The sequence below is a fragment of the Sminthopsis crassicaudata genome, chromosome 2 (genome assembly GCF_048593235.1).
Source record: "Sminthopsis crassicaudata isolate SCR6 chromosome 2, ASM4859323v1, whole genome shotgun sequence".
Taxonomy (NCBI): Eukaryota; Metazoa; Chordata; class Mammalia; order Dasyuromorphia; family Dasyuridae; genus Sminthopsis; species Sminthopsis crassicaudata.
In genome coordinates this window covers 51,939,865-51,952,918 of record NC_133618.1, presented here as the reverse complement: position 1 = coordinate 51,952,918, position 13,054 = coordinate 51,939,865, and the positions used below count along the sequence as shown (strand labels likewise).

General features: G+C 41.7%; 1 protein-coding gene across 4 annotated transcripts in view; it reads right to left on the bottom strand.

Annotated features, from left to right (window-relative positions):
* Positions 1 to 273: 273 nt before the first annotated feature.
* The window catches only part of KLHDC4 (kelch domain containing 4), an 88,377-nt gene continuing 75,596 nt past the window's right edge, over positions 274 to 13,054 (bottom strand). For all 4 annotated transcript variants that reach the window (XM_074286255.1, XM_074286256.1, XM_074286257.1 and 1 more), the window contains 4 exons: positions 8,566 to 8,774; positions 4,784 to 5,186; positions 2,228 to 2,347; positions 274 to 938 (listed from right to left, as the gene is read on the bottom strand). In XM_074286255.1, coding sequence (XP_074142356.1) covers positions 763 to 938; positions 2,228 to 2,347; positions 4,784 to 5,186; positions 8,566 to 8,774 — 908 coding nt within the window. In that variant the 3' untranslated portion in view covers positions 274 to 762. The remainder of the gene's footprint in view (positions 939 to 2,227; positions 2,348 to 4,783; positions 5,187 to 8,565; positions 8,775 to 13,054) is intronic.

The window sequence follows — 13,054 nt, the reverse complement described above, 5'->3', positions numbered from 1 at the left end:
CTACTGTTTACTAGGCTCTGTGCCAAGAACTGGATGGAAATAACCACCAATTCCACCGGATCAGTCTTTCCCTTGTGGGGGATTATACAATGTCATCATCATTCAGGAAAATGGGACAAGCAGCAGGAAAGGATCCTTTTAAAGGAATAACTGGGAACAAGAAGTAGTTGAAATAAAAACTGAAAATAAAGTTTGAAACTGTGGTAACCACCAAAGCACATGACACCAAGAAAAGTTACGAATGTGGCACCAAAACACAGTTCAAAGAAAATCAAGAGAGCGAACCAAACAAATCGCTTTATTTTGTGGACAATTATTAGAGTCCAACCAACCTTGGGTCTGCTTCCTGAGGATTCAGAGGTTAAATGTGTGGAAACCTCCCGGTTTCTAGAGAACTGAAGAATAAAAGTGTTTCCCAGTACAAACTTCTTGTTTCTATAGCATGAGAATACCCAAAGGTTTCCTAGCCTCCTTATGGCCCCTTAGGAGCTTTTCATCATCCTTCTTCCAAACCTTTTAAGTACAAGGTCTGGCTCTCATTCCCGGCCAATGGGAAATCTGCTACTCCATGCACAGCCCTGATCCCAATTGCCACAGGAGAGCAGCTGAGTGACCCAGAAGTGCTGGTCCTCCCAGGGCTTTACAAGGACTTTGTAAGCCACTTAGCAATGGGCCCAGTTTATGTAGAAATAACATTTTCAAGAATGTTAATGACATCAGTTGTATTTTGCTATTCTGAGAAGCAAACACCAATTTTTGTCCTTAAACTGCATCATCATAAAAAGTCTTGGCCATGGCATGGGCAACTTTGATCACCTTCTTCTCCTTTGCATCGGGCCCCATGTTGTTCCGGGCGATCCTGACCCAATATTCTTCAGTCCGAGGCAGATAGTCGATGTATTTTTCATTAGGCTCAACCGCTGGGTGCTGATCGCCTTCTGACAATAAAGAAGAGGGAGGAAGAAAGAGGGTTCAGTTGGTGAAGAGCAGGTGGCAGGCACTTGGGCAAAAGTCCTGAGCACAAACTGAGTCACAGAGCATACCAGGGCTGCAGGGAAGCAGGGCAAAGAGGAGGAGGTCTTGGCCATCTCCTCTGCTCTTGCCAGACTATGCCTGCAGAAACTCTGCACTGGGAAGAACATTGGTAACGTGGACACTGTCTGAAGGAAGGCATCCATCAGAAGTGTGGAGACCTCACTTCCCTCCAGGACAAGGACAATGGAAGAAGTCGGTATTTCTAACCTGCAGAAGTCTGAAGAGGAATGTGACCACTACCTTCAGCTAATGGAATTCTGGTATCAAACATCTTCTGGGGTCAAACATATTCTATTTGGCCAAGAGGGTTGGGAGCTAGAGAAGCAAATTTAGAGACTCCACCTGAGGAAAAACTTAGGAGCCACTGAGAGGTGCCATAGTATACAAGGCCTGAGGTGAGGAAGACCCAAGTTCAGATGAGGCACCAGCTCGGTGACCCTGAGCAAGGTCCTTCACCCCGTCTGCCTCAGTCTCCTATCATAAAATGAGCTGGAGAAGGACATGGCCAAGCGCACTGGGATCTCTGCCAAACGGGGTCAGAAAGTCAGAGGGCAGGACTAGAATGGCTGAACACAAGCAGAGCTATCCAGAAATGGCTCTAAATCAGCATCCTGGAAGTGACAGGCTTCCCCAGCCTGAGAATCTTTTAAACCACAATGGGGTGACTCTACAGAGGGGATTCTTGCTTTCCTAGGGATTGAGCTAGACTGACCTCTCAAGTTCCTTCTGGGTTTCTGAGCTCTTCACTTTCCAAAAGAAGACTACAGAACTTTCTAGATAGCCAGTTCTTTTCTAGTGCACTTTAAATGATCTGTTTTTAAATCCCCTTTTATGCCCCATTTTTGAGCAAAATGTCTATTGCAAAAAAGCTAAAAAAAAAATGAAGTAACAATTAAAACCAACATGGACAGCCCTCTCTCCCAGTCTTTTTTTTTTTTTTTTTTTTGGCAAAACAGTATTGCATCTGTTTCAGGCTGTGCACAAATTTCTCCTGCTTTGGCGAGTCTACCAGGAGCAGCCACACAAAGTCCTGATCTGCGGGCTCAGCCAATATGTCTTCACTCCTTGCTCTGCAGCGTTTCCAAGAAGGACCCTCATCCCAGCAATATCTTGTCCCATCTTTAGGCAGCCCCAGCCAACCCTATCCCCAAACACCAGAGGCTTCAAAGATGAATAAGCACATCCCTATTACCTTCATCCTCTTCACTTTCTTCCTCTGTTTCCTCATCGTCCTCTTCGTCCTCCCCCACTCCTGCTCCTTCTAATTCATCTTCATCTTCAGAGTCACTTTCCTCCAACCATTCTTGAGTTTCTTCAAAAGCAAAATCAATCAATCAATAAACCAAGTGATCAATAAAACAAAGACCCAGGAATATAAAGGGAAAACTGCAATACATACTCTCAACAACTTATTATTAAGGAAATAAATGATTTCAAATCTAACCCTCCCATCTTTGACCACTACCTCCCTTCACCTCCCAGACTCTGACTGTTCAGCGTCTGATTAAATGAGACCAGGATAGTGAAACATGGGGACACTTATGTGAACCCTTAAAAAGAGCCCAAAACAAAATGCAAAGATCAGAAACGAACAGGTATCAAACAGCAAATTCATAGCTTGGATGGGAAAAGAATATTTAGTGTAAAGGTGACGAGAAGCTTCTCTGCTGGAACCCCAAGCCTGCCTGCTTGCTCTGACATGCCACAGAGGAACTCTGCTTTTAGCTAGCAGCAAAGGAACAGGAGGGAAGAGGAAAAGGAAAGGAGGAAGAAGAAAAAAAGGGCAATTAAAAAAAATAAATTCTGAGGACCAAGTCCATGTACAAAGACCTAGATTCATAGAGAAGGCAATGGGATGAGCTTTCAGAAGTTAATAAAGAAGCAGGTGGGTACCCAAGGAAAGTGTGAATCGTCCCATCTAAAGCTAATCCTCATACCTTCCCCTGATTCCTCAGGCAAAAAGGAGGGCCTCGTCCCTAAAGGGAATAATGTTGCTAATATTCCAAAGGGAAGAATTTGTTTTAATTTAATTTTAAGGGTTTTTTCCCTCCCTTAATGATCTTCCATTAATTTATATAGACTTTAGAGCTCAGAATCTTTTAATAGCACTAACTCCAGGGAAATGAAGTCTGAAAAAGCTGACTTGGCTGGTCAAAATTAGAGCAGCTTTGTTTTTTTTTTTTTTTGTTTTTTTTTTAAAATATACACTAGCACAATGACCATTCCACAGACAAGTATGTAACACAGCTGAATATACTTCATAAGTTCCCATTCTCCATAATATTATTATGTTAGCCACATGCCCAATCTTCCTGTCCATCCATGGAAGGAGGAGGAGGGGATATCCTGGCCCACTTTCTGTTGGGGGGTCTGCCATTGATAGAGATGTGCTCCCCATATCATGGTGAATAACAACTGCTCTATGCTACCCCAAGCCAAATAACAGAAACATGTAAGGGAAGAGAGTCTGAAAGCAAGGGTCACTACAGCACGGTGCAATGTTCCAAGTGGGATTCTCAACTCCCCGCAGTCTACCACCAACTTTCAGACAGAGAGAGTGAATGATCCACGGGGGGGGACAATGTAAGCTGAGTTCCTGGGTTATAAAATAATTGACCTCATAGCCTGCTGACTTTGTTACATTTCTTTTCCTCTCAAAATAAGAGATACAACTTATCTTCCATCTTTCAGTTCTCCCACTTACACACTCCAATACCTTCCCCTCTCCAATCTGACTGGCCCATTCTAAGCTCTGGGGACTGACTGCTTCCATAAGTTTGCCTTCTCATTATCTGCTATGTTCAACTGCAATGACTTTAAATTTTTCATTATTAAAAAGCAGGTGCTTTCAAGGCCCCCTCTTTGCCACATTCCATCTTCTACTACCCACATTTCCTCAGGATCCCTCAGTTTTTCAGGCTCTCACTACGCTAGCTTGTTGCTCCCCTGACCAAGGAGGTCGGTTTCCCATTCTGCTGCCCATTTGCCCTTTCTCATTCCAGGTAGGAAGGAAGAGATGCCCTCTCTATTGATTTTTCTTCATTCTTTAATCCTGAGTCTCACACAGGAGTAGTGAGCTACCTGAATCCTGGACAATTTTCTTCTAGAAAAAGGTTAAATGGAAACATGAACACTGATGAGTGGAGGATTAGGAGACATTTCAGAACTGACAATAAAGAAGTCAAAGTTACAAGTATAGAAAGATTGCTGGAGACTAATCTTTGTCAAGTATAGTTCTTGTGCATAAACACGGCAAGTGTCTGACAACCTAAGGCAGGAGGCCCCAGCTAAGATCTGCTCCTGTCAGCCAAGGCCCAAAAGGCCACCGCTCATTCAACAAGTCTGATCCGCAGTTAACAATGGTCCTGCCATTTTACTAACTATAGCTATCTAAAGATACCAGAAGATGGAAACTGAAATTTTAAAAAATATATTCCACTCTATCAGTCTGTCTGTTCCTCAAGCTTAGACTGTTGACAGATGAAGGAAAACTGAATAATGATGTATTGGATTATGGTGGGGAATGAGTAATAAGACGCTGCTAGAAGGATTGGGATAAAAGCAATCCAAAGGCCTTCAAGAAGCCTGTCTCTCCCCACCATCATACCCCCTTTCTGTCTCTCTCCATCACCCCCGTTTTCCTTCTCCACTATCACCCCTTCTTTCTCTCTCCATCATCACCCCCTGTCTCTCCCCACTATCACCCCCTCTCTGTCTCTCCCTCTTGTTAATCTTGACCCAAGCTTACTGGGATCCATCTCTACTAAGACCTTCCATTCTTCCATCTTGTGCAGATCAAGGCAGTAGAAATCATTGAGAGTGAACTGGCGGTCGCCTGCTTCGAACATGCCCCCGTAGACGTAGAGCATCCCTTGCTTCACAGCCAGCATGGCATTTGAGCGAGCACAGGGCTCAACCACAGGGCCGCTGGCCTCGTCGGAAGCCTCCTCCTCTTCAGATTCAGACGCTGCTGACACCGCAGGGACAGGGATCACTTGTTTAATGGTCATGACGGTCCCATCCTCAGCCACCACTTCTCTGATCTCCTCTTGTGGCCCCTGCGCAACGGCAGCCTCCCCACCCTGGCTCTCGGCACTCTTGGGCTCTGTCTTTTTGCCTCGTCGGCGTTTTCTCTTCTCTGCCTTAGGGCCCTATGGGTAAGATGAGAGGAAATCTCGTGAATGGAACGCACCAAGCTTTATAGTTGTACACGAAGCAAACAAGGACAGACCCAAACACCAGACACTTCACACCTTCGGGCTCCTCCATGTGGATACACTGAAAACCTCAATGACTAAGGCCTGTGTTTAGTGATAGACGGGGACCAACGGCACCAGACAGTGAGGAGCTGGCCCTATTTATTCAGTTTCCATGGTGGGAAATTGGAGGCAAGAGAGAGGAACCTGCTTCCCCACAGAATTGAGACACAACCAGCGAGTGCTAACTTTGGTCTGGGAAACACCTCACTCCTTTGGAGGCTGGAAAGGGAAAGCATCGATTCAGAAAAAAGTTGTGGACTCTCAAAGAAAATCTCTCTTGAATAAAAATCAAATTTGGTTCTTAGGGCCAGCTCAGACTAGGGGGGGAGACTCAAGCTAAACCACACCCGCTTCTCTTGCCTTGTCCCCATCACAAGCCAGTTTTTGACACAAGACAAGTCAAGCAATGGAGGCCCATGGACCGGTGACACATGGCCTACCACAACCCCTCCCCTCCAAAGGTTTTCCCAGATGAAAACTATATTTAGGTTATTTTCCTATGGAAAGAAAGCATCTAAAAATTATTCCATGTATTCAATCCTTTCTTCTCCTCCCACATGATGACTAGTGTTGCCTGGTAACTTTACATGATAAATTTGCTGCTTTCTCTAACTTTGCATTGCATGTAGATTGAATCTAGGTTATTTCATTTCCTCCAAGTGTGAGCAATGTAACTTTGGGCAAATCATTAAAATCCTCGGTACCTGTTTCCTCATCCCTTTGTGGGAAAGGAATTGCTTCTTGTATTCTAGGGGCTTTAAGAATCTCCTAAAAAGGGGAGAGGAGAAGACTTTGAAGAGAACTCTCTAATGTGAAGTGTTCCTAAGAACATCTATAAGAAATCAGGCTTCTTCAGAGGCTGGATGCCAGTCTCTCATCTGAGCCTTTGTGATTAGGCAATAAATAAATATCTTCTATAAATCTTCATTTTGGCTTAAATGGAAAGAGGCTCATTTATAACAGTCCAGTGACTATGTTCACCTGGAGGTACAGACACCAAGGAGCAGAAATATACAAAAAGATGAAAAAGTAAGAAAGAGAAAGGAGAAAGGGGCAATAGAGGTCATTACAATAGCCTATACTCAGTGGGACAGAGAGGCCATTCACAAAAATCGCTGAATTCCCCACATGGTGATGGCTTTCTAATAAACTCTTGAAATGAGTAGAAAAATCAGGAAGCACAATTAAAGAGCTCTAAGTCTAAAAATGCCATAGAGCATTTCCTTAATGAAAGAATCCAGCATCAATCATCTTGGTTTTCAAATTTCCCTCCATCTCAATCATCAGGAACAATCCAGCCCAAGCAAGTTTCCCTTCTCCCTGCCTCAGCCTGATGCCTGCCTTGGTCACCTCCCCCAACTCCAGGCTTGGGATCCCACTGCCAGTCTGGACTACCTCTCCTGCTCTAGTCCTGGGCTCCAAGACCGCTCTTTCTAGCAGGCACAGAACTGAGCTCTAGATTTCTCTGGCCCCATTCCCTGCCCCTCAACTTGTCTTGTCTCCTGTTCTCTCAGAACTTGATTCACAAAAGTTGTGAATGTGATAAAACTAATCCAAAGCATTCACGAGCAGTGTTAGTCACTAACACAAGTTCTCTTTTTCCCTAGCTACATACCTGCATTTTAGAGGAAGTTTCCAGGGCACTTAATAACTCAAACCAAAGGAATGATTCTAGCTGAGTATTTTAGACTCTAAGGCAGCTCAATGAGAGAAATATTTGTGGGCAAATAACCTTTTATTGCTATTAAAATGTCAAATGTGTTTCAAGTTGTATCCTAAAATTAGATCTCTTCTTTTTCATGCCCTAAGTTAACAATAACTAAGATATAAATTCTGACTGTTAACAATGATTTTAAAAGAATACATATATTGTGAAGTATTCCTATCCACATGAAAGGGTGTCCCAAATCACTAAGAAAAAGAGAAAAACAAATAAAAACCCTGACCTGAAGTTTTACCTCACACCCCACAAAAATGACAAAAAAGGTTAACAGCTAATGTTGGAGGAGTTATAGAAGGACAGGCATACTCATATGTTATTGGGGGAGCTATGAAATGGTATAACCATTTCTGAGAACAATTTGGAACTGTGCAGATTAAGTCACTAAAATGTCTGAGCCCTCTGAACCAGAGACTCCAACATTGAGTTTTTACCCCAAGGAAGCCAATGACCAGAAAAAAGTTCCTATTAGTTCCCAAAATACTTATAGCAGCACTTTTTTTGTGACAGGAAAGAATTGGAGGGGAAAAGTAGCTGTCTATCAACTAGGGAATGGTTAAACAAATTGTGGTTGGGAAATGAAATGGAATATTTGTGTGTGATAAAGAAATGATGCATGTAATGAATACAGAGAAGCCCAGAAATATGTACACAAACTGATGCATCAGGAAGTCAGGAGAGCCAAGACTACAATATATGGTAACTATAATGATCTAAATGGAAACAACAATTATACAATGAAAAATCAAATGTAACAAATATAACACAAGTATCAAAATCAAGCAGGTACAGGAAGAGAGAAGAGGATGCGATTCATGAAATGGGAGACCCACTGAGGTCACACACTGCACAGAGTTTCATACTTCGCCAATGCAACAATCAGTTGTGTGGACTTTTTTTCCTCTCTTACAAAATGCTATTTGTCATATGGGAGAAGCTCTGGGGGAGAGGGAGAAAGAGGGCTACTGGGGATAACTATGATGATGTAAGAAACAGAAAATATCAATAAAGCTTATTTTTAAAAAAATAGAATGCATGTATCACTATTAAATCCTCTGGAAACATCCTTTTTAAACAAATGAGCCCAGGATAGGGGGAAGTTCTGTTTTTTTCAAGGCAGGTCTGAGAGCTGAAGAGGTGGGGATGACTGAAGCATGAGGGCCTAGGTCTGGCTCAGGGAAACTTCCTGTTAACAAAGTCTAGTGATCCAGGATTGTCTCATTCTACAAGGCAGCTTGGTGGTGCAGTAGACAGAGAGCTATACTCAGGTATAGTCCAGACAGTCCTGAGTTCAAATATGGTCTCAGAGTTAGTAACTCGTTACTGAGCAAGGATTAAACTACCTGCCTCAGTTTCTTCAGTTGTAGAATGGTGACAATGAAGGGACCTACCTCCCAGAATGAGGTAAGGTGTGAGACAATAAACCCCACTGTCCCCCAGATAAATCAAGAGGCAAAGAGAAGGAATCTCTTGTCACAAAAAAATGTGTCCCTGGTTATTCTATTATAATTTGTAATTCTTTAGGGTAGGGGAAAGAATTCAAGGAAGTACCTTCAGCTGTCCTGTAAACCAGCGGTTCTTGGCGATATCATAGAAATACAGGTCATTGAAGAAGTCCCCCTCGATGCTCTCTTCTTCTTCTTCATCACAAACTCCCCCAAAAAGCAGCGTTCGACCACTGGGAGCCATGGCCACCGAGAACCCAGATCTGGGAGTGGGCTTTACTCCTGAGGGGCTGACACGCGTCCACATCCATTTGTCTGCACAAGCATCATGGAAAGAGAGAAAAATGGGCCTTTTTCTATCCAGTCATGGAACCCCCCCCCCCGACCTCGTCCAAGGCACAAAAGAATTCATATTAAGAGAAGAGAAAAATTAGAGAGCTCCTTCCTTTGGCTAGCCACAATAATCTTCTACAGGGATGCTGGCTAAGAAAACAGGCCAAGGTCTGCATGTTCTTTTAATGATTTACAAATTCTGAAACTTCAATACATATATGATGGAATATTAACAAACCTCTTGTCAAAAGATCCCTTATATCTGATCACTGTCCCAGTTTATTTATTTAAGTGTAAAAGATAATGAGTCAACAAGAACGGATTAAATATTTACTATGCACTAAACACTGGGGATACAAAGAAAAAGCAAAAACAGTCCCAGCCCTCAAAGAGCTTACCTTCTAATGGGGGAGAAATGGAAACCTAATTACAAGCTACATAAGACAACATGAATTACATCTAAATAAAAAAAAAAAGAATGATAATACTAATGGCCCCTGATGTCTACAGACAGGAGGCACATAATCAGGGTAGTATTAGCTAATGTACGTGTATCGTGTGTACACAAAACCATATGCACATGTGTATAATGCACATACGTTACATTGTGTATGTGTGGGTTTTTTTGAGATGTGCCAAATGGTTTCTATACATTCTATCATTTAATCCTCATAATAACGCCATGGAGCAAATGTTACCATTAATCCACATTTTAGTGATGTAGAAAACAAGTCGGAGACTAAGGACTTGTCCAAAGTCACAGGGCTGGTCTTGCTGGCTCTTAGGACTATAGGGCACATTAAACCTTGGATCTTAAAGTTAACTTAAAAGTCTAGACCTCATACATATCAGAGGTTGATGATTGGGAAGGGAGGTTGATGATTGCTTTAACTATTTCCATGTCTTTGTGACTTTTTACAACGTTGTTTGTGATTATTTATACTTGCTAGTTAAATAACCCTAAAAATCCATGTCCTTCTTATCCTTCCCTTAAAGTTTCAATTATGTGTACTAATATAATTTATAGCACCCCCTCAATCTTCACACTTCAAGGTACATATTTTAAGTAAGAGACAAGTCAGTCAGTCAACAGAAATGTATTAAGCACCTACTAAGTGTCAGGTACTGGTCTGCAAAAAGAAGCAAGAGGGAGTCCTGCCCTCAAGCAGCTCCCAGTGTAATAGGAGAAACAATATGTAAACAAATATACACAGATGTGGAATAAATAGGAAGTAATAGAGGAAATGTTCTGCAGTTAAGAGGGGTAGGAGGTGGGGGGCAGCTTTATAAAGAAGGTGGCATTCTAGTTGGGACTTGAAGGAAGCCAAGAGGGTCAGGAGGGAAAACATTCAAGGCATGGAGCACTGACAGAGATCCATGTCACCAAATCAAAGAGTAAGTGTTGGGCAACAAGGTTTAAGAAGCCTGGAAATGAGGAGGGGGCGAGGTGATGAAGGACTCTGAATTCCAAGGAGAACATTCTGCATTTGATCTGAAGGCAATAGGGAGTCACTAATTGACTGAGTAGAGATGGTGACATGTCAGTTAAGTTCAATGGACTCAGCAGTAATCATGGAAAACTGTCTTTGAATCATGGGACAAGGGATCCTTTCTCTCCATATCTGGTAACAGAAGAGCCTCACTTGGTGATGTTGAGTTTTGTTTTGTTTTTAATTAATTTTATTATTTTACTTTTGGACTGAAACTTTATTGCACATAAAACTGTAAATCTACTACATACAACTTGTTGTTTCTTCTAAAAGTACAACAAAAAAAATTGTGATTTTTTTTTTCCATCACAAAACAAGTCTTAGAAGCAACCACCAAAGGGCCTGCCTGAATATCCCCTTTACAGCATTTCAAAAAAGTGGTCTTCCCAGACCTCTCACTGAGAAGTCCATTTCAATATCAGAAATTCAAACTGTTTAGTTTCTTTTTCTCACAAAGAACCAAAATTGGCCTTTGTGTCACTTTCACATTCTTCTCTTAACTCTATATTCTAGGGTCAAACAGAACAAATTATATCCAGGAAAATTCTTCAAGTTAGGGAATTCCAGTAAGTTTAAACAATGAAGCTGACAGAAAAAAAAAAAAATAAATAAAATAAATAAATAAAACACCTTTCTATTCTAATTTCTTCCATTCTACTGAACTGAGATGAATCTCTGGAGTACTACCATTTCAGGAACCTTTATTCAACTATCTTATGTGTGACATAGCCCAGTGATTCAAGCAAAATACAAACAATCAATGTGAAGAGGCTGAATTTCCTTACTCAGATTTTTAAAAGTCTAGCACACCCATTTATCCAATCTAATTATCAAACACCCCACCTTTCCTCTCTCCACAGAAAGGAAAAGACAAAAATCAAAGAAGAAGTAGTAATTCTTAGATGTGTAAATCAGTAAAGAAAAATTCAAAATATTTTATTGGAAAGAAATTATAAAAGACATATAATAGAAAATAAAGGCTGGATATTGTGAAATAATCACAAAGGAATAAAAAAATGAAAATTTTCTGATACTTGAGAATAAGCATATATAAATAAAAGTACAACAAAAAAAATCACAACAAATAAAAACACACACAAAAGGCACAACTAATACACACACTAAAGTCATTCTAGAGTAAATCCCAATTAGAATCACTTGACATTAGTACAGCACTGTACAGCTGATGTTCTAAGTTAATACCACTTTTGTTATCAACCTCAGCATAGGAGAGTTAGGTGGCAGCACAGGTTCAAACCCAACCTTAGACACTTAATAGCTGAGTGAGCATGAGCAAGTCATCTAATCACTTTGTCTCAGTTTCCTCATCTATAATACGGGAAGGATAACATCACCTACTTCCCAGAGGTGCTGTCAGAATCAAAGGAGTTAATACCTGTAAAAACACATTGAAAATCTCAAGGTGCTTCAGAAATGCTAGCGCTAATATTACTTTTAGAAGTGGTCATATCTTATTAGACACCAAATTAGATTTTGGCATCCTCCCTTCTCCTACTCTATAGACACATCCCCTTCCTGTTACAGAAGGTAAGCTGCCCAAAGAGACTAACTGCTTTTTGGTACCTATATCTCAGCACTGGGTTTATCAGACTAACTCGAATTAAAGTCCAACATATCCAAACAAGACGGTAAGTTGAACATGCTGTCCTCCAAACCAGATCTTTTACATTAATAATAATGCGGCGAGCAGACATACTTCTCCACAGCTCTTTACATGTGTAAGAGCTCTACTTGCATCAGGACATCTTATGAAACAAGCACCACAAACACATCTGCCAGAAGAAGAAAGGAGTTCTTGGCAAGCCCACATGACCTGTCCGTGATCATACAGCCACAAGAGGCCAAAGGAGGGATTTGGACCCAGGTGTTTCCTGCCTTTGAATTCACTGCTCTAGCCATGTTACACCTGACTGCCTTTAACAGTTTAGAGAGGGTCCTGCCCGGAGATGAGGAGGCTTGGAGAGCCCTACAATCTTCATCAGTGAGTGCCTGACTATATACAGACACCATATAGCCTCAAACCAAATGGCAGAATCCTGGAAAGAAGAAGGTTGTCTGTGAGGAAGTGTTCCCTGCCACAGCTGGGGCCCCTGCATTAAGTTGTGTTCTAAGGAGACGTGGAAAGCTTTCTAGTCATGGGGTGAAGCCCCTCCAAGGCACCTTCAGAACCAGCTCTTCCCTTTAAAAGAAGAGTGAAAGATTACTTAACACTACAAGGTGAGGCCCTATTCATCACAGTTTTCTATATCACTTAAATGTGTGAAACACTATGAAAGGGTTTGAACCTGATCTTGAAGAAGAAAGAAAAAATTAAAGTATAGTTCATTTTGTTGTTGTTAACATTAAAACAGATTCAAGGATAGTTTTTAGGAGCTGCTGACCCAGAGCTGAGAACATGGAAATCTTTTAATCCAACCCTCTCATTTTAGAGATGAAAAACTTTAGACCCAAAGAGGTTCAATGACTAATCCAAGATCACACAGCTGGTCAGTTGGTGAGAGTGCTACAACTGGAAAGCCAGTCTAGGAATGGGAGTCGAAATCCTGGCTCAGATCTCTGCCATCCTGGAAAGGTCCTTGGGGCAGCCTCTTCATTTTTAAATCATTGATTTAAAAAGAGACCCCTTTGTCTTGTGGAGCCTGTGGCCTCCTTGGGTCCAGGATTGTACAGGGACAGAGGGACAAGCAGCGGGGACAGGGCCTCTAAGTCAGAAGGAAAGCCCCAGAAAAAGGCTCTAAACTCCAGCATCAA